Source organism: Jaculus jaculus, chromosome 5, assembly GCF_020740685.1.
Source record: "Jaculus jaculus isolate mJacJac1 chromosome 5, mJacJac1.mat.Y.cur, whole genome shotgun sequence".
Taxonomy (NCBI): Eukaryota; Metazoa; Chordata; class Mammalia; order Rodentia; family Dipodidae; genus Jaculus; species Jaculus jaculus.
The window spans coordinates 8,330,522-8,352,057 of record NC_059106.1 but is presented as its reverse complement, the minus strand read 5'-3'; the positions used below and the strand labels follow the sequence as shown (position 1 = coordinate 8,352,057).

General features: G+C 49.4%; 1 protein-coding gene across 1 annotated transcript; it reads left to right on the top strand.

Moving 5' to 3' along the window:
- Positions 1-1,846: 1,846 nt before the first annotated feature.
- On the top strand, positions 1,847-20,102 carry LOC101606284 (centriole, cilia and spindle associated protein). The gene is made up of 3 exons (XM_045149849.1): positions 1,847-2,175; positions 16,087-16,355; positions 18,444-20,102. Exons 1-3 carry the CDS (start codon positions 1,851-1,853, stop codon positions 18,618-18,620), a joined length of 771 nt encoding a protein of 256 aa, XP_045005784.1. The 5' UTR covers positions 1,847-1,850; the 3' UTR covers positions 18,621-20,102.
- The last annotated feature ends 1,434 nt before the right edge of the window (positions 20,103-21,536 follow it).

Below are 21,536 nucleotides of genomic sequence, written 5' to 3'. Positions count from 1 at the left end.
GCCTGGAACAACAGAGTAAGTTCCAGGTCAATCTGGGATAGAGTGACATTCTATTTCAAAAAAATCCCCCCCCCCCCCAAAAAAAAAAAGAATGAGGGGCTGGAGATGTGACTTAGTTGGTATTGCTTAGGATGCATGAAGAAGTAGGTTCCAGCCCCAAGATAACCAGGTGCGGTGTCTCTTGCTGTTGGGAATGAAGCTCGGACACCTGCACCATTTTGTGCATCCGGCTTTATGTGGGCACTGGGGAATGAAACCCAGGCCAAAAGACTTTGCAGGCACGTGTATTAACTACTGAGCCATTTCCTCAACTCAAGGGGCTGTTCTCTAACTTCCAGAATAATTTTTAAAAATGTTTAGTTTTACACAGAGACAGAGAGAAACAACGAAAATGTGCCGCCAGGGCCTGCAGCCACTGCAAACAAACTTCAGATGCATGTGCCACTTTGTGCATCTGGCTTTAGGTGAGTTGAACTCGGGTTATTAGGCTTTGCAGGTAAGAGCCTTAACCACTCAACCATCTGTCCAGCCCTCCAAGGATATTTTGACGTTCCAGAGTGCTTTTCCCTTAAAACCTTCCTGAAGCTACTGTATCAAGCTTCCTTTTCATCAAAGAGGAATCAGTGTGGGGCTGGTTTACAACAGTAACAACTACCAAGGCAACATTGTGCACTTTAGCACATTGTAACCGAATCGGTGGCAACGCGTCCCTGAACGGGTTGCATGGTTTCAGTATTTTAACAAATGTTGGCATGTAGAGAACAGAAAAAGGTCTAGCCGGGCGTGGTGGCGCACACCTTTAAACCCAGCACTCGGGAGGAAGAGGTAGGAGGATCTCCTAGAGTTCGAGGCCACCCTGGGACTACATAGTGAATTGCAGGTCATCCTGGGCTACCTTGAAACTGCCCCTCACTGCAAAAAAGAAAAAAAAAAAAGTCTGCAGGGTGGAGCAGGAGCTGTGAACCGGGAAGGAAGCGGAGCATTTTTGTGGCCTGCGGCTGAGCCAGGGAGCTGGTCGCTTATAGGCGCAGGGAGCAGCCTCTGGGGGCGCAGGCCAGGCTCCTCGGTGGCCGGGGCCGGGTTTGCAGGCGGGGAGGGCCGACTCCCGGCCCCGCCGTCCGCGTCTTCACGGCGCACGATCCGGGCGAGGCCGAGGTAAGGCCGCCAGTCCCGGCATCCGGCCCACTGCCCGCCCAGGGGACTCCGGGCCACCATTTCCGCCGCGCTGCTCCCCAGCCCCGCCTCTGCCTCAGCCCAGCGGAACCACCGCCCAGGGGCCGCCGCTCGGTTCCGGTTCCTGCAGCCCGGTAGCGTCGTTCAGAAACCCGCCCAGACGTCGAGCCGTCCCCTCTACCTGAACCAGAGGACCCCAGAGGAACCTCCGCGGGGATCGCCCTGGCCCTTCCTCCCAGCCCCGCCCTTCCCTTTGGCTCCACCTCTGACTCCGCCCTTCCTCCAGACACGCCCCTTACGCAACCCGCCCCTCCCTTCCCCTCTAGCCCCGCCCCTCCACCGCACACCGCCCCGTCTTACACGAAGCCCCGCCCACCACCAGCCCCGCCCATGACCCAGCCCCCTCCACCAATCCCTGCCCCTTCCCAACTCGACTCCGCCCCTTCCGCCTAGCCCCGCTCCTTCCTCCACAACTCCGACTCCGCCCCTTCAGTCAAGCCCCGCCCCCTCCCCAGCTCAGTCCTGGCCCCACCCCTCTGCCCCGGCCCCGCCCCCTGGCGCCCGCCCCCGCCCTCCCGCCCGGGCGGGGCTCGGGTTTGAACGGCGCGGCGGGCCGGGCCTCTGTGTCGTGTCGCTCCCGCGGGCAGTCGGTCTGCGGCGGCGGCGCGCGCGGCACCATGTCCCCCGGCAGCGGGGTGAAGAGCGAGTACATGAAGCGCTACCGGGAGCCGCGCTGGGACGAGTACGCGCCGTGCTACCGCGAGCTGCTGCGCTACCGCCTGGGCCGCCGGCTGCTGGAGCAGGCGCACGCGCCCTGGCTCTGGGACGCCTGGGGCCCTGACGGCGCCTCGGACGGCTCGGCGGCGTCCAGCCCCGCGCCCGCCGAACCCGGGGAGCCCGCCGAGCCCTCGGCGCGGGAGGAGCGGCCAGCGGCGCGGCGCGGCGCGGGGGCCGGGGGAGACGCGGGCGCCGAGGAGCCGTCGCGGGACGCCGCGCCGCCAGGTACCACCCGAGGGCGCGCGGCGGGGCTCCGGGCTCCGCGCGCAGGAGTCCTCCTTCTCTCAGGCCCGCGCTTCCTGTTTGGGTTTGGGGTGACGCACGCGGGGACGGAGTTGACCCCGCCTCCGTCCTCCCTGGCTAGATGGGGGCCCTTGCTCGCGGGCTGGGCCGTCCCGGGGACCCCCCCCCTCCGCATCTGCCCATCTCCGCGCCGCGCTCTGGGCGGTTCTCCCCCCTAAGGCGCGCCCGAGAGCTGGCGGACATGACGGGCCCGTGGTTTTGTGCGCGCACCCGGGGGGCCGCGCCGCGCCGTCCCTGCGGGATGGACTGCGTGGCCTGGTTCGTGGACGCCGGTGCCCGCCGGCGGGGAGCTGGGCTGACGGTCGCGAGGCCTGCGGGGGGCCTGGGCTCAGCTGGGGGCCGGCCGTGTGGGTGGCCAGCACCACCCCGAGGTCCCCGGGTCTTCCGAGGCTCTGTGGAGAGCCTACACAATCACTGATTGCTCGGGCACTGATCTAGGAATGTGTTTCCTCACCGAACGTTCCAAACCATCTTGAGATGACCGTGGTTTTTTTTTTTTTTTTTTGAGTAAAAGTGTCTATATACATTACACACACACACACACATATGTAATAAACGGCCAGGTGGGAGCTCAGACTAGGCTGAGTCCGAGGAGCCCGTCTTTGCTTTGCTTTGCTCTTGGTTCGCCGTTAGCTATTCCTGATGCTTCTGTGATGTGGTTAGATGAGTGTGACAGAAGGCGGAGGGGGCTGGGAACACGCCTCCCAGTTATTTCCCCGGCAAACTGAGCCCCGTGCTAATTATGAAGTGTACTTTATCAGGGCACATGGGTGGGCGAAATTCCTCCTTTAAGGTTTGAGAAGGGCTTGCCAGCTCTCTGCGGTGCTGTATCAAAACACTGTTGGTAGCATTGTAGCGCGTCCGGTGCCTGTGTTTATCTATTCAGGCATGCCCCGAGTTCATGATGATTTTGGGTTTCCATGGAGACACTGAAATTCTCTGCTAAAATTTCTGGTGTAGGCAGCAGAGGGAAAACAAAGTTTCCTGCTTTCAGGACTCACCATGGCTCCTGTGTCAGGCAAGAAGAGATGGTGAATATTAGAGTGATGACCACTACTTGGGTTGCTGTAAGACGCATTTTGTCTTTCACTGCAAGCCATTTATGCATGTAGAATTTTGTATGCAACTCTGTGAAGCTTATTAAATAAAATCATATGGTCCTCAGCCACACGTATCACTTGCTAGGTGACCTGTTTCCAGCACTTTTTTTTTGTTTGTTTGTTTATTCGAGGTAGGGTTTCACTTTAGCTCAGGCCTGAAATTCACTGTGTAGTCTCAGGGTGGCCTTGAACTCACGATTCTCCTACCTCTGCCTCCCGAGTGCTGGGATTAAAGGCGTGTGCCAGCTCGTCCTTTTTTTACTGTGTTGGCCAGACTTTCACACTGTAAACTCTTGTGATCCTTCTCTTGCCTCAGCCTCTTGTGTGAACAACTGAGATTACAGGACTGCATACCCACAGGGCTTTTGTTTTGTTTTTTCTCTCCTTATTATTACTATTGTTTTTTTTTTTTTTTTGAGAGAGACAGAGAGAGGGAGGGGGAGAATGGCGCGCCAGGGTCTTAGCCACTGAAATCGAACTCCACATGCTTGCGCCATTTAGTGGGCATGTGCAGCCTTGCATTTGCCTCACCTCTGTGTGTCTGGCTAATGTGGGATCTGGAGAGTGGAACATAGGTCCTTAGGCCTTGCAGGCAAGCGCCTTAACCTCTAAGCCATATGTCCAGCCCTGAGTCTCACTCTTGAACTCAGACTCATAGCAATCCTCCTACCTGTGCCTCAGGATTAAAAGCCTGTGCCACCAGGCTGGCCTTTTTTGTTGTTGTTGGTTTTTTCTAGGTAGGGTTTCACTCTAGCCCTGGCTGATCTGGAATTCACTATGTAGTTTCAGGGTGGTGTCAGACTCATGATCCTCCTGCCTCTGCCCTTGAGCGGAGTACTGCAATTAAAGGCATGTGCCACCACATCCAGCCTTTTTTTTTTTTTTTTTTTTTTGGAGATAAGGTCTTACCACTTGCCCAGGCCAGTTTCAAGCCCCCGGGCTCATGTCATTGTCCTTGCCTCATTCTCAGTAGCTGGAAACACAGTTGAGTGTCACATATGGTTGGTGTTTACTTCTCCATCTCCTAGCAGTGTGCTTTTATTGACATTTCCTGATTTTTCCTTTCAGTTTTTAGTTTATCTCTTAGCTATTGTTTTTCCACATACAGCACACATGCCATCTCCACTTTTCCAATAGTCATCATAAAGTCCTGTTTACCATATTGGCCCCCTGGAAATGAAGACAGCTGACAGCATATTGCTTCTCTTCCTTCCTTCCTTCTTTCTCTCACAGCTAGCCAGTATCTCATCTCGCTGGTACAATCATTGTAACTCATCCCTTGAGGCCTGCAACCTACTTCTGTCAGGCCTGCTGCAGGTTTGGCCTTGTGGGAGGGTCCTTGGCTATCTCCTCAGGCACTTCCAGCTTCTCTCTTTCTCTTGACCTTGCCTCTCCTTGGTAGAGCTTCTGGTGTTTAAGAAAGAGTGGGTTAGCCAGGGATGGGTGTGGTGGCACATACCTTTAATCCCAGCACTGAGATTACATCGTGAATTTCAGGTCAGCCTGGGCTAAAGTGAGACCCTACCTTTGGTGGGGCGAAGGTGGGTTTAACTCCTTTTAACAAAAGATACCAAATTTAATTATTTTTATTTTGTTATTTATTTACTAAGGGGGGAGAGGGAGAGAATGTGCGTGTGCCTGGGCCTCCAGCCACTGCAGACAAACTCTACATGCATGCACCACCTTGTGCATCTGGCGTATGCAGGTCCTGGGAATTGAACCTGCATCCTTAGGCTTCACAGGCAACTGACTTAACTGCTAAGCTATCTATCTCCTCAGGCCATCAAGTTTAATTTTTTTCTTTTTTAAGGATTTGTTTTCACTTACTTATTTAAGACAGAGAGGGAGGGAGGGGAGAGGATAGAATGGGGGTGCCAGAGCCTCTGGCCACTGCAAATAAACTCCAGATGCATATGCCACCATGTGCATCTGGCTCATGTGGGACCTGGGTCCTTAGGCTTTGCAGGTACACGCCTTAACCACTAAGCCATCTCTCCAGCCCCCAAGTTTAAATTTTGAGACCTTTTTCAAAAAAGAGCAGCTGAGTGTGATGGTGCACGCCTTTAATCCCAGCACTTGGGAGGCAGAGGTAGGAGGATGACCATGAGTTCCAGGCCACTCCTAGACTACATAGTGAGTTCCAGGTCAGCCTGAGCTAGAGCAAGTTCTTACCAGGAACCATCCCCCCAAAATATATACATATGCACACATACATATACATATACATATATATCATAGCTAGATAGCATCATTCCATCCCCCTATTTTGTGAGTTTGCTGATGGTGGTGAGAAGTTCAGTCAAAATTGTCTGCAAACCATCTGGAGGTGTCTTGCTCTAGCCTAGGCTGACCTGGAACTAACTCTAGTCTCAGGCTGGCCTTGAACTCACAGAAATCCTCCTACTTCTGCCTGTTTTCCCAAATGGAAAGATTACAGGTATGTCACCACAGATGGCTGTAGATGTCTGTTTGCCATGCTGGTTTTATCTCGTTTGGCTATGTACTTAGTAGTGGGATGGTGGGGCCGTATGGTGGTTCTGTTATTAGTTTTTGGAGGAACCTCAGTACTGTTTACAATCCCCATTTTCTCCCATCACCTGTGCCGTATGTCTTCTTGGTGGTAGCCTATCTTAGCGAGGTGATGGTGTGGTTTTGGCTTAGACTTTCCGAATTGTCAGTGATTCTGAACTTTTTGTCTTTCCCAGTCTCTTTTGACAAATGTCTGTTTGGACCAATTGACCTTTTTTTTTTTCTTCCCAGAGATAGTCTTACTCTCGCTGAGGCTGGCCTGGACTTCACTGTGTAGTCTCGCCCTCGCTGAGGCTGGGCCTGGACTTCACTGTGTTGTCTCGCTCTTGCCAAGGCTGGCCTGGACGTCACTGTGCAGTCTCACTCTCGGGTGGTTATTGGTTTATTTTTAATGAGGTGAATTAAAATCAGATGTTATATATGAAGCTATGTCAAATCCAATTTTAATATTTAAAAAAATTTTTATTTATTTATTTGATAGAGAAAGAGATACAGAAATAGGCAGGTAGAGAGAGAAAATGGGCACACCAGGGCCTCTAGCCACTGCAAATTCCAGATGCATGCGCCTCCTTGTGCATATGGCTTACACGTGGGTCCTGGGGAGTCGAACCTGGGACCCTTGGCTTTGCAGGCAAGTGCCTTAACTGATAAGCCATCTCTCCAGTCCTAATATTTATTTATTTATTGGACAGAGAAAGAGAATGGGTGTATCAGGGCCTCCAGCTGTTAACAAATTTTGTTGCATGCACCCCCTTGTGCATCTGGCTGATGTGGGTCCTGGGGAGTTGAACCTGGGTTCTTTGGATTTGCAGATAAGCGCCTTAACTGCTAAGCCATATCTCCAGCCCTATTAAAAAAAAAAAAAAAAAAAAACTATTCATTTATATAAGGGAGAATGAGAGAAAAAATGGGTATGACAGGACCTCCATCCACTGCAAATAAACTCCAGGTTACATGTGCCACTTTGTGTGTTTGGCTCTACGTGGGTACTAGAGAATTGAACCCAGGCCACCAGTCTTTGCAAGCAAGTGCCTTTAAGCACTGAGTCATCTCTAATCCCGTTTAGTTATTTAGCGACAGCTTCTCACTGAGTAGCTCAAGCTGGACTGCTGGGATCCAGGAGGACCTCCCTCTTGCCCCCCCTTTTTTTTCCTCAAGGTAGGGTCTTGCTTGTAGCCCAGGCTGACCTTAGAACACCCTCTGTAATCTCAGGTTGGCCTTGACAATGATCCTCCTACCTCTGCCTCCTGAGTGCTGGGATCAAAGGCTTGCACCACCATGCCTGACCACAAGGTTCCTGATTTGGATACACTGTGTCATTCCTAAGAGGATATTAGAAGGTCTTACTTGTGTGTTTCTCTGTCTGCTCCTGTAGTACAGTTTCACTTCCCCTTCTCTGTTTTGGGTTCTATTTGCTTGGATTCCATATTGCTTGCTGGAGGCTTTCTTCAAATGAGGACCATTGGTTTCATGTTCTCACTTGAGAAGTGGCTGTGAAAAGCTGGGTAGAAGTTCCTGGGCTCCTGGGAAGCAAGTGCCTAGAAGCTGGAGGTTCTGCCCTCTTGTAGCCAGCATGCTTTGAGAAATGGTCAAGAATACTTAACAGTTACAAACTTACTTATTTTCTCCAGTCCAGGGCTTCGCCATGCTAGGAAAGCGCACCACTGCGGGTCCACACCCAGAAGTCTGGCTAGACGCTTTCCAATTCCTTATTCCAATTACATTTCTTTTTAAATTAAATTTTATTTTTGGTAAGGTTCATATGTGCATAGTTTTTAAAATATATTTATTTATTTGCAAGAGAGAGAGGGAGGAATATGGGCAGCTGCTGCAAGTGAATTCCTGATGTATGTGCCACTTTGTGCACCTGGCTTCATGGGGTACTGGGTGATCGAACCTAGGTCCTTAGGTTTTGCAGGCAAGTGCCGGAACCTCTGAGCCATCTTTAGCCCCATGTGAATAATTTTAAACAACTTGTTTAACATGAGAAAAGTAATTCTGCCTCATTCCCTATTCCCTACCCATGCCTCCCATTCTGTCCGACTCTTTCCTTGGACATTCCCTTCCCACCCCGGGGAAGACTTGAGAAGTGCTCTCATCTGTTCTAAATTCAGAGATATGCCTGTGCATATTTTTTTCACTTACTACACTGGTTCTTTTCGATCTGGAAGCTTCTTGCAGTTCAGTCATATTCCCTAATACTGTTTAATATCATTCCTCAACTTGTTTTATTTCATTTATTTGTTTTCTCTCCTCCTTTCCAGCTGTCCTTTTCATTAGCTGCACCTTCCCCTCGCATCCCCTCACCTATGGCAGTGCTCCTGCCTCCGCCTCCCAAGTGCTGGGACTACAGGCCTGCCCCGCACAGCCAGCTCACAGTCATTCTTGGTTGCCTGGCATATCTCCTGGATCTGACTTTGAACATTTTTTTCTCAATTTTTATTAACATTTTCCATGGCTATAAAAAATATCTCATGGTACTACCCCCCAACTTTCCCCTTTGAAATTTCATTCTCCATCATATTCCCTCCCCATCTCAATCAGTCTCTCTTTTATTTTGATGTCATGATCTTTTCCTCCTCTTATGATGGTCTTGTGTAGGTAGTATCAGGCATGGTGAGGTCATGGACACTTTGAACATTTTTATTTGAGAATATTTCTGGTGGAATTTTTGATTTTCTTTTCTGGGAGAACTCTTAAATTTTATCTTTCAACTGTTAGGTGGAAAGTTTTAATTCTGCCATCCTAGGTTTTGTTGTTTGTGTTTGAGACAGGGTCTTATGTAGCCCTGGCTGGCCTCAAACTTGCTATGTAGCCCAGGATGACCTTGAACTCCTAATCTTCCTTGCCTACATCTGAGGAATTGCTAGGATTACAGGCATGTACTACCATGCACAATTTGACCATTCTAGTGATAAATTTCTAAAAGGTCACCTTTTTTGGTAAAAAGTTACTTATTTAAAAAAAATACACACACTTTTTTCTGGTGAGTTTGGGTCTCATTTTAGCCCACACTGACTTGGAACTCACCCTGTAGTCTCAGGCTGGCCTTGAACTCACAGTAATCCTCCTACCTCTGCCTCCCTAGTGCTGAGTGACATATTTTTATTTATTTCAGAGAGAGAGAGAGAGAGAGAGAGAGAGAGAGACAGTGAGTATGGGAGTGCCAGGGTCTCCTGCCATTGCAGATGAACTCCAGATGCATCCACCACTTTGTGTCTGGCTTTACGTGGGTACTGGGGAATCAGACCAGGGCTGTCAGGCTTTACAATCAAGTACCTTTAACTGCTGAGCCGTCTGTGCAACTCTTCTTTTTCTTTAGAAACACACATGGCCTTCTGTAGGAGGCCCTCCCATTGTTTGATCCCCCAGTAGGTCAGAGAAGCCTGTGTTGGCAGGCTTTTTCTGGAGCTCAGCTTTTTGAAAAATTTTATTTATTACAGAGGGGGGCGGGGAGGGAGAGGAAAGAGGGGAGGGAGGGAGGGAGAATGGGCACGCCAGGTCCTCTGGCCACTGTGCACTCTACTGGGTACTGGGGAAGCAAACCCCTGGTCCTTAGGCTTTGTAGCAAGTGCCTTAATCACTGAGCCATCTCTTGGAGCTCAGTTTCAATCCTGGGGATCCAGTCAGGCAGTCACAGTCTGGGACTCTTTTAACCTGCCTCTTGATTTATTTTTCTTTTTTCTCTCTCTCTCTCTCTTTTTTTTTTATGTAGTCTCAGGGTGGCCTCAAACTCACGGCTGTCCTCCTACCTCTGCCTCCTGAGTGCTGGGATTAAAGGCGTGTGCCACTGTGTCTGGCCAAATTTTTATTTATTTGAGAGAGAAAGGGTGTGCCAGGGCCCTACAAATGATATTCAGATGCATGTGCTATCTTGTGCATCTGGTTTACACTCTAGTTTGAAACTGGCCTTGAACTCACAGCAGTCCTCCTACCTCTGCCTCCTGAGTGGGGGGGGGGGGGATTAAAGGAGTGAACCACCACACCCTTTCAGGATTTTGTCCTTTGTCTTTTTGGCTTTGTGTCTTTTGTCTTTTCCTTAATGGGATTGGAGGAAGAGACTCTTAAGCACATGTTTTCAGTGTTTAACTCAACATCCTCTTCCTCTCCTCCTCTCTTCCCCTCTTTCCCTGGATCTGGCTTGTGTGAATTCATTTACTTACCCCCCCCCCCACTATCTTTTATTTTATTTATTTATTTTCCAGGTAGGGTCTCACTCTAGCCCCGGCTGACCTGGAATTCACTCTGTATTCTCAGAGTGTCCTTGAACTCATGGTGATCCATACCTCTGCCTCCCAAATTGCCTGGATTATCATCGAGCTTCAAATAAATTTTTTAAAAGCTAAAGATTTAAAAAAAATATATTTATTTGAGAGAAAGGGAGAGAATGGTCATACCTGGACCTTTAGCCACTGTAAATGAACTCCAGATGTCACCTTGTGCATCTGGTTTCCTGGGGAATAGAATCTGGGTCCTTTGGCTTTGCAGGCAAGAACCTTAACTGCTAAACCATCTCCAGCCCTTGAGTAATTTTTGCATGTGTATGTGTGGTGTGCCTGTGTGCATGCATGTTCATGTGTATGCACTTGCCTGCGGAGGCCAGAGGTTGATGTTGGAGGCTTCCTCTATCATGTTCCACCTTATTCCTTGGGAGAAGGTGTCTCACTGGATCTAGAACGCTCTATTCAACTAGAGTAGCCAGCCGGTGAGCCCTAGGGGCTTCCTGTCTCCTCCTCCTCAGCGCTGGGACTAGGCACACTGCTTGCTTAGGTGCTTGCTGGAGATCCCATCTCAAATCCTCGTGCTTGTGCAGCCAGCACTTCACCCACTGAGCCACGGCCCAGCCCCCATGCGTTTATTTTTATTTGAATGTTCTCTCAGTTACCAAGAGGCATTTCGATCTTTCCTTGTAAATTGTGGGGAATGCTGTTTTTGTTCATCTGAAAAAGTCCTTATTTTAAACATCATTCTTTCAAATAGGATTTTAAAAACATATACTTATATACAATTACCACTTGCCAGACACTATTTTTAGAGTTTTATAAATATTAAAATTACAGAGATATGCTGTACCTCTTTTCTTCTGTATTGTCCATCTTTTGTTGCCTGCTGTGGGTAATTTTCGAGTGTGTCTTTTTCTTTAAGTACAGAGGGTGAGCACCGTTATTTCATAGAACGTAGATGGTAATTGCAGTATCTCGAGTCTCTTGTGCCAGCTGGTCCTCCCAGTATTGCCTTCTTGCCTTGCATGCCAGGTGATCTTTTGTGGCGCTCTGGTAATTGTATGGTGTAGTTAGTAGGAATCATCTGGGGGTTGGCCCTAGAAGGTTTGAGGTTTTTGCTGGGCGCTGTGGAAAGGGTAGCGGGGCTGCTTTTGCATTTCATTCAGCTGTTTTGTGCTCTCAGTCAGGAGTGTTGACCCAGTTGCCATTGTTACCACATCATCACTACTGTGTACTGCAGCATCCCTTCCTGTACCCATGGCAACCCTGCTGACCAGCACAGGGTCTTGGTCCATCCTTGTTTTTCTCAGCTTCTCCTCTGATCATTTTTTTTTTTTTAACTTTTCTAGCCATCCTTCCTCTGTCCTCTTCTTGGGTTCTCTCTTCCAGCTTAATAAATAGCTGTACCCAGGAGCCCTACAATGCCTGTCTGCAGCGCAGGCTGACCTGGAACTCACTCTGTAGTCTCAGGGTGGCCTCGAACTCACGGTGATCCTCCCACCTCTGCCTCCTGAGTGCTGGGATTAAGGGCGTGCGCCACCATGCCCGGTCTTCCTTCTTTTTTTGACAGGGTGGCGGGGAGGGGGGTGTCTCGAAGTAGGGTCTCATCTTAGCTCGGGCTGACCTGCAAATTCTCAGGGTGGCCTCAAATGCATTGCAATGCTCCTGCCTCCGCCTCTGGAGTGCTGGGATTAAAGGTATGCACCACCACGCCCGGCTTTACAGAGCCTTTCTGGCCCTCAGCTCTACAGTCCTCATGTGGCCGTGGCTGTGGCTGTGGCAGCCCTCCAGCAGCAGCTCCTTCCTGTGGTCACCCTGTGTCTGGGTGGCAGGGCAGTCTGCTGGAACACCTTTGGACACCCCTCCTGGCCCCCTGGGTCTTCAAGGTGTCAGTGTGTTAGTTTGCCTCAGTCTTACATGGAGTTGCTGGACTGTTTGCTGGGGGGGGATTGGGGGTAATATTGTTAGAAGTTTCTTTGACAAAACCTGTGGTGGTTTGATTCAAGTGTCCCTCATAAACTTAGGTGTTCTAAATGCTAGATCCCCAGCTGATGGAGATTTGGGAATTAATGCCTGCTGGAGAGAGTGTATTGTTGGGGGCAGGCATAATTATGGTTTTTTGTTTTTTTTTTTTAATTTTTTTTGGTTTATTTTTATTTATTTATTTGAGAGCAACAGACAGAGAACGAGGCAGAGAGAGAGAGAGAGAGAGAGAGAGAGAGAGAATGGGCACGCCAGGGCTACCAGCCACTGCAAACGAACTCCAGATGCGTGCGCCCCCTTGTGCATCTGGCTAACGTGGGACCTGGGGAACCGAGCCTCGAACCGGGGTCCTTAGGCTTCACAGGCAAGCGCTTAACCGCTAAACCATCTCTCCAGCCCATAATTATGGTTTTTATAGCCAGTTTCCCCTTGCCAAGTGTTTGGCACACTCTCCTGTTGCTATTGTCCACCTTATGTTGTCCAGGGGGTGATGTCCACCCTCTACTCGTGCCATCGTTTTCCCCTGCCATCATGGAGCTTCCCCTCGAGCCTGTAAGCCTAAAACAGTAAAGTGGTACCGAGGAGTGGGATTGCTGGTAGATGCCCAACTGCGTGTCTTTGGCCTTTTGGAGCTGATTTTCAAGAGGAATGTGGAAGGATTTGAAACCTTGGCCTAAGAAATGCTTTCCAGTACTGTAAGTACAGCTAGATTCACTATTCTGGTCAGAGCTGCAAGACCTGAATGCAGTAAGAACTATGGACTGTGAGGTTTGGCTATGAGGATGAGAAAGAGCTTTGCTTGGACTGGGCTAGCAGTCTGTGTGAGAGGCTTGCTGTTATGTCCATGTCCTGAGAAGTGGTGCAGGGTTGCTTTGAGTAGAAATGAACTGGTGTGAGCAGAGGGATATGGCACAGAAAGAAAAGTCTGTGGGTGAACTGCTGCCTTTCAGTTGCCGTTGAGATTAGGCCAGCTGACCTGCATTGGGGCAACAGGAAGAATGTAGAGTCTTTTGGCGGGGCCTGAGTCCTCAAGGAGTGTCTTGTTCTTCAAAGTCTGCTTTATTCCCTCCTGGACTAACAAATTGGCATCCTACCTGGTATTGTGGGGTATAAGAAATGCAGGAAAGAGAGTGTCATTGAATTTGAGGCATGGTCTTGAGTTTTGGAAATGGCCATGGGCAGTGTGAAGCAAGTTTGCTGGATGCCTGCAATGGAGACCTGACCCCAAGGGACCTTGAGGATGAACCGTGGGTTGCAGTGGAGATGCCAGGACCATGAGATGGCTGCCAGGGAGTTGCCAGCCCCGATGAAGTTTTGCAGGACTGTGAGTACCTAGCTGGAGGGCGGAATTGGAGATTTGTTGCTGAGTAGAGTGTTGGCCTGGGAGGTGTGTCACTAGCTTGAGTTGTTGGACTTGAGGCTACAGAGATTGGTGTTTGCCCTGTTTAAATCATGTACTGCTTGAATATTTCTTTGCTATGCCCAGTGTCATCTTTTGTAGTGTGAATGTTTATTCTGCGCCATTATGGGTTTTTTTGGGATTTTTTGGTATTATGGCTCAGTTAGAAGATCTTGGAATATGGGGATGTATGAACATTATTGGGATTGATAAAAACTATGGGGATTCTTAAAGTTGTACTGAATGCATTGTATTTTATATCACGTATGGATATCAGTTTATGGGGGCCAGGGGCGGAATGTGGTGGTTTGATTCAGGTGTCCCCCATAAACTTAGGTGTTCTAAATGCTAGATCCCCAGCTGATGGAGATTTGGGAATTAATGCCTCCTGGAGAGAGTGTATTGTTGGGGGCAGGTTTATGGGTGTTATAGCCAGTTTCCCCATGCCAGTGTTTGGCACAATCTCCTGTTGCTGTTGTCCACCTTATGTTGGCCAGGGGGTGATGTCCACCCTCTGCTCGTGTCACCATTTTCCCTTGCCATCCTAGAGCTTCCCCTTGAGCCTGTACGCCTAAATAAACCTCCTTTCCCACAAGCTGCTCTTGGTTGGGTGATTTCCACCAGCAGTGCCAGCCTGACTGCAACACCTTCCCCCCTGCCCCCGCCCCCCCCCCCCCCCCGCCAGGCTGTACAGCTTGGGTCGCAGCAACCCAGCGAGTGTGAGCCAGCGGGCATCGTGAGCCACTGCTGTCCGTTTTTGTCATTCTGAGCTGCTGTCATTTTTTTCCTGCCTGGTCCCTATGCCCACATGCTTATCCAACCCGTCCTTCATCTCTGTAGGTAGAAACATTGCTAAGATATAGATAAGTAATTATTTTTCTGTTTTTAAAAAAATTTTCAGCTTTTTTTAGGTCCACATTGTTTCTCAGCTTAAAATCTTACAGTTCTTCATCATTTCCAGGATATAATAAATAAACAATCCTCCAGGTTTGGCATAGAAAGCCTATCTCCCCTGTGCCACCTGTTCCCTGTGCTTGTCAACTCCATGCACTGGACATTTAAGTCCCCTCTTCCCTGAGAGCCTTTTAGCGAGCCATTCTCCCTTCCTGGCATTCCCTCTCGGGTTTGCTCCTGGTCTCTCGTCCCTTGAACCAGGTCGTTGTGCCTTCTTTAGGCAGGCTGCTCTGGGAGGTCTGGGTCACACACCATGGAGAGCAGATTCAGGCTGATGCGTCAGTCCGGGTTGTGAGGAAGGCCTAGAGGCCCCTCTTCCAAGGTGAGGAAGGGTGTGGACACAGCCTGCAGAGAGGTGTTTGGATAATGTGTGTACTTAGGTTCTCATGACCAGGTAGAACCTGTCACCTGGAGGGCTCCACTGCTGGGCTGACAGAGCTGGGTAAGAATGTGGATTCCAGGCTGTGGCTGTGTCACCTGATGCTTAAGATGCTTAGTAACAGATGGGAGAGCCAAGGTCAGTGTTGGTGGCAGAAAGACAGAGAACTAAAGGTTACCTGCAGTCACGTCACCCACCTGGGCTGCTGCAGTGGGACAAAGAGCAGGGTCCCAGTGATGGCAGTAGGGCTGAGGATCTCTGCTTGGGGATGACCACGCTGTGTCATCACCAGTCTGTGTGCTTGTCGTCATGGAGACGGATGCTGGGTGCCTGAGCAGCTGATGACCCACGTGGTGTTCATACTCTACCGTGCAGGGAGGGAGAAACTGGCTCAGGAAGGACTTATGAAGAATTATCACTGTTTTTTTTTAAGAGAGAGAGAGACACAGAGAGAGGGGTTCTTAGGTGTTGCAGGCAAGTGTCTTAACCAGTGAGCAATCTTTCCAGCCCTAAATATGAGTTGTTTTAAAACTTTTTATTTTTATTTTTTTTAGTTTTTGTATGTGTATGGGTGCACCAGGATCTCTTGGCACTACAAATGAATGTTAGATGCATGCACCACTTTTGCATCTGGTTTTATGTCCATGGAGTAACTTCAGCACTAACCTCAGGTGCTCAGTGAGGTAAAAAGCTGTGTAAACATGAGGACCTGAGTTCAAACCCTGAGCCCCACATGGAAGCCGGAGGCAGCCGCGCCCTCCTGCAATCAATGGCAGCGCTGGGGAGACTGGTTGGCGGATTCCCTTGGGCTTGCTGGCTGGCGTGATGAGAGCCTGTCTCAAAATGAGGTGGAGAGTCACCGAGGAAGACGCCCAGTGTCAGTTTCTGGCCTCCATGCCCACATACACATGTCAACATGTGCCATGTATATACATGTGCAGACATACATAGGAACATGAATACACATCAAAAATGAAAACCTAACTTTGAGCTGCTTTCATGTGAGGTCAGTGCCAAGTCTGTTCCTAAGGGAAGGCTATCGTGTTGAGGTCACACTGGAGGTAGCCCCTTAAACAGTGTGCTTCTCCCCTGTGAAGGAAATGACAAGTGCCAAACATGGCCCCAGTTCTGCTTCAAGTGAGACCTGAGATGAGCCGTACCAAGCGTTTAGCTTGATAAGAGTTATTTTTCAATCCAAGTTAACTAATGAAATGTAAAGTTAATTTTAAAAGTATTTCCGTCTTGTTCGATCCCCTTTCCCCAAAGCTCCACCAACAAAAGATGCAGAAGAGAAACCTGAACAACAAAACGGGGCAAAAGAGACTGACAGGCTGCCGAGCAGCAACGAGCCTCGCCAGCAGTCTGGTGCCTTATTTGCCAGAGAAAGCAAGAAAGCAGCCAGAAGCCCCCAGAGGTCCACAGGCCGGATCAGGGAAAACAAGCACCCATTCGCTCTTTACGGCTGGGGAGAGAAACAGACGGACACGGGAAACCAGAAGACTCACAACGTCTGCGCCTCCGCCCCTGTGCATGAGGTGAGCCTTGGGGGGGGGGGGGGGGGCGAGGCCAGCTGCCTGCTGTCAAGGGCCTGGCATGTCCTGGGGTGGAATGGAGACCAGGGAAGTCAGAACAAGGATTCTGGTCACCAGCAGGAGGTTGTGGGCATTAGAGGGCAAGGGGTTAGGGAGGAGGGTGAGGGTGGGCTGTCTGTCCTGCAGGGTCTCTGTAAGTCAGGGGAAACTGTAGGTACATGTGTTTCTGGTGTTCAAGGGCCCTGGGCCACAGGGGAGTTGCTCAGTGCAGGCTGTTCCCCCCCACCCCCCGCCCATGGCCTCTGGAGAGGTCTCAGTTTCCCTCAACTGTGTAATGCGGTGTCCTCGACACCTTTGTTGTTGGAGTGTCTGATTGCCCGGCGTGACTGGGGCCCTCTTCTCCCTTCGGATGAAGCTCAGCAGACTTCGTTGGTCTGTGTGCAGCAGCAGTTCACTCCCTGGAGCTCAAGTTCCTGGACGCAGCTCTGGTTTGTCATCAAGACCTGAGACATGTGTTAGAGGTGTGAGGACCCTCCTGTGTGGCCGGGACACCGTTAATGTGCTAGTGGCCTCGGCTGCAAGCCGGAGGCAGGAGGAGAAGCAGCAAACTACGAATTCCCTCTAATGCCACTTGGGTCCCCAGAGCAGCCTGTGGGCGTCAGATGGTGTTTTTTTGTAGTGAAACCTGAGACAGGGGCACTGTTGTTAACAGAGGACCCTTAAAAGTCCCTGGGACTAACTTAACAGGATTTATCCTGTCAAAGGAAAAAGGCCTATCAACTCCCCCATGTTGCTTTGCAACAGGGTCTCATGCAGTCCAAGCTGGCCTGACACTCACTATTTAGCTGAGGTTGACCTTGAACTCCCGATCTTCCTGTCTCCACCTCCCAAGTACTGGAATTATAGCTCTCCCCATGTTTTTGTTTGTTTGTGTGCTTTTCTTTTTCTTTCTGTCTTCTTTGTTTTCAATTTTTCAAGGTAGGGTCTCACTCTAGCCCAGGCTGACCTGGAATTCACTATGTAGTCTCAGGCTGGCCTCAAACTCACAGTGATGCTCCTGCCTCTGCCTCCCGAGTGCTGGGATTAAAGGGGTGTGCTTTCACACTCAGGCTTCTCCCCCATTTAAAAAAAAAATTTTTCGATGGGCTGGAGAGATGGCTTAGCGGTTAAGCGCTTGCCTGTGAAGCCTAAGGACCCCGGTTCGAGGCTCGGTTCCCCAGGTCCCATGTTAGCCAGATGCACAAGGGGGCGCACACGTCTGGAGTTCGTTTGCAGAGGGTGGAAGCCCTGGCGCGCCCATTCTGTCTCTCTCCCTCTATCTGTCTTTCTCTCTGTGTCTGTCGCTCTCAAATAAATTAAAAAAAAAAAATTTTGAGTTAGGGTCTTACTCTAGTCCAGGCTGATCTAGAACTGTAGCTCCAGGTCTTTGTCCTGCCATCGACTGACCATCTGAGAATCGCCCATCGCAGTGCTGTTGGTGTCCGTAAAGAAATTCCAACTAAAGTGTGTTTCAGCGCCTGTCCATTGGACCTGGGTCAGGATCTTGATGGGTGCGCACCTGTATTCCCAGCACTTGGGAAGCAGAGGCAGGAGGATAGTGTAAGCTCGAAGCCAGCCTCATCTCCATAGTTACAGGCCAGCCAGGGCTGCACAGTGAGATGCTGTCTCAACAAAATGAAACCAAAACCAGTGGTTTTTCTAGTGGACCTTAGAGGCAGATAAAGATATTTGTATTTCTATCTGGAATTTACTTTCTGCAGTTCAGCTTTGCCATCAACTAGTAATGGGGGTGGTTTACTCTGGAAGCTTTGAGCTATGGGTAGACCGGCAGGGCCTGAGGGCTGGCTTCATGAGGTAGTCCTAAATCACTAAGGTACTAGCCTTTACTTTTATTTAAGTTTTTAAACTTTGTTTGCGGGCATGTGTGTGTATGCGTCACTAGGATCTCTTGCCACTGTAAACAAACACCAGAGGTCTAGCTTTATTGGATGCTGGGGAATGAACCCCGGCTGGCAGGCTTTATAAGCAAGTGCCTTAAACTGCTGAGTCATTGCCCCAGGCCACAAATCCTTACTTGTCAACTCTTTTTAGATTCATGAGTCAGCACTACGAGCCAAGAACAGAAGACAGGTGGAGAAGAGGAAGCTGGCTGCTCAGAGGCAGCGCGCTCACTCTGTGGACGTGGAGAAGAACCGAAGGATAAAGCCGGCCTCTGTAGAGAACCCTTGGCTGACAGAGTACATGCGCTGCTACTCAGCCAGGGCCTAGCTCCTGGACAGCCGCTTCTGGAAGCACTCCTTAAAGAAAAGAGAGAGAGAGAAAACTATAAAACTAAACCACATACATGTTGAAGAAGTCAACGAATCACACAAGGCTTTTCTTAGGGAATTTCCAAAAGATGGTTTTGTTTTGTTGACGGTCACCTGCCTTAGCTGTAAGGCAGACCCTGGAAGCCATAGACGTCAGGTTGTTGATGACAAGTCCCCAGATCTTGATACTTGTTATGAAGCACCCCAGTCTTCTAAGACAGCCACACCAAATGCCTTTAACTGGCTGATGACGCGTCCCAAGTGGCGTGCAGGTGTGTCTCTCTGGGCCGCGTCACACCCACCCTGGGCAGGGCCCTGCTGCTCCCGGGCACCTGCACAGCTTGCTTCGTGGGAGAACCAAGTGAAACGCACTTAAGCACTGCCCTGCCCTTCATCACGAAGCTTCAAGTCTGGTAGCTCCTGAGAAATTCCACGACATATTTATACCCCATTTCACGTCACTTTCACGTAGACTGTGTGATACTTAAGAATTTTTTGTGGCCATGGCGAGAATCACTTCCTCTTTAAATTATCATCTAGGAACTTATTTAATAGTTTAGTAGTTCAGATACATTCCAGTGAGGTGCAGTGCAGTGTGTGTTTACAGTAGTAATGGCATTTCTTTTTTTAGTTAAGGAGTGTCACATTCTTTTAAGTGTAAGATTTCTTTGTGGAGCAAAGGAGGAACTGTCCACCACTTGTTAAGTCCAGACTTTTGCCACACCCCCTGTGTGGGCCCTGTTGTCCCTTCTGCAGTAGCTAATCATGTCATTGACAGCTTGTAATATGAAATGAAATGAAGTTGTTTGGCCTGCAGGGCGTGGACCAGTAGATACCACCAGCATCCTGTTGGCCCCGTTCTTTGGGACTTCACAACAGCGCTGAGGTGCAGCACCAGGAGCTGCCACGTGACTGTCTGGCTCCCGCTCACTGGACTCTCCTGCCACTCCGCGGGAGAGGGAGGGGTGTTCAGGCACAGAACAAGCAATGTTTTCTCCCTTAGCAGGGAATGGCAATTAGGGCAGAAAAATGGTTTTAGAAACCACGGTCTGTGTGAGATGGGTGTCCCACAGAGGGGACTTTACCAGAGGGATAAGCGCCATTCTTCCCCAGAGACAGGGAGGTCCTTTCCCAGTGCCTGAAGGTGTCCGGTAAAAACCTGGTATTGGACATGAAGCCAAGCATCTCCTTGGTGTTTTTACTCTGTGTCTTTGAGTGTGATAGTTTTTATAGCACAGCTGATCTCATTCCACATAACTGTCACACAGTGTCATCTTGCTGCTGTATTATGCTTTGAAAATGCATACTGCAGAATCATGAAGTTTTTTTAAAAAGAAACTTTTAAAATATTTACATAGTTTTGTATAGTCTCTTATGTACAGAGCCTTCCAGCCACTGAGGTGTATATTTAATAAGAATAAATTCTACATGTTGTCCAACAGCCTTGCTGCCAGTGGTTGTGATTGAGATGAACCTGTGCCAATTGTCTCTCTTTAATGCTGCAGGTCCCCAAGGTCACAGGAGCCAGGGCAATTTGGAACAGTGCCACAGACTGTGAAACTTGGTCTTTGTAAAGTTGTGCCTTAAAGGGCTTCGGCATGGTGGCACACCTTTAATCCCAGCACTCAGGAGGCAGAGGTAGGAGAATCACTGTGAGTTCAAGGCCAGCCTGAGACTACACAGTGAGTTCCAGGTCAGCTTGGGCTAGAGTGAGACTCTACCTTGAAAAAAACAGCTAGGTGTGGTGGTGCATGCCTTTAATCCCAGCACACGGGAGGCAGAGGTAGGAGGATCACAGTGAGTTCGAGGCCACCCTGAGACTACATAGTGAATTTCAGGTCACCGTGAGCTAGCGTGAGATCCTACCTTGAAAAACAAAACAATGAAAAACAAAAAAGTAACAATCAAAATTATGTACAATTTTCAAGTAAAAACGTTTCTTTAAAGAGTCTTTCCCTAGATGCCATGGCAGGCTTAGACTTTATAAATGGAATCTGGAACTCTGATAATTAAGAAAGAGGGAGAGAGGCTGCAGACATATGGGTAATGAAAGCATGTTTTCTTGGTAGGTTGACTGGCTCATTTGATGAATAAATTGGTATTATTTTTTTAAATTTATATGTTTGCCAGGGTGTCTTGCTGACAGACACATGTTCCACTTTTTGCATAAGCTTTACATGGATGTCAGGGAATTGAACCTGGGCCGGCAGGCCTTGTAAGCCAAGTACTTTTAACTGCTGAGCCATCTCCCCAGCCCCCTAAACTGGTCTTGTTGATGCAATTGATTCTGCAGTAGCTCAGTTCCATCTGCTAATGTCCAACCCACAGAAGGTCCTTACTGTGTAGTCTAGGGTCAGTTAGTATAAAAGTGACCCTAAATGTTACCTAGTCATCTTACAATATTTATACTTGAAGTGAATTTTTGTATGGCAGAGTGATGTTGCAGTCAGGTTCGCGTTGCTGGTAGAAATCACCCAACCAAGAGCAGCTTGTAGGAAAAAGGTTTATTTTGGTTTACAGGCTCAAGTGGGAGCTCCTGATGGCAGGGGAAATGATTGCATGAGCAGAGGGTGGACATCACCCCCTGGCCAACATAAGGTGGACCACAGCAACAGGAGAGTGTGCCAAACACCAGCAAGGGGACGCTGGCTATAACACCCATAAGCCTGCCCCCAGCAATACACCACCTCCAGGAGGCATTAATTCCCAAATCTCCATCAGCTGGGAACCTAGCATTCAGAACTCCTAAGGTTATGGAGGACACCTGAATCAAACCGCCACTGAGTTGTCAATGTGTGATTGCCATCAGACGTATGCAGGGGAGCCATGTCAAGATTTTTGTTTTATTTCAAGATAGGGTCTCAGAGCCAGGCGT

Bases quoted from the DNA above. Each gene is read 5' to 3' on its own strand.
- LOC101606284 (XM_045149849.1), top strand. From the start codon at position 1,851: ATGTCCCCCGGCAGCGGGGTGAAGAGCGAGTACATGAAGCGCTACCGG. The intron at 2,176-16,086 runs GTACCACCCGAG...CTTTCCCCAAAG, and splicing joins GCGGGACGCCGCGCCGCCAG to CTCCACCAACAAAAGATGCA. The intron at 16,356-18,443 runs GTGAGCCTTGGG...AACTCTTTTTAG, and splicing joins CCTCCGCCCCTGTGCATGAG to ATTCATGAGTCAGCACTACG.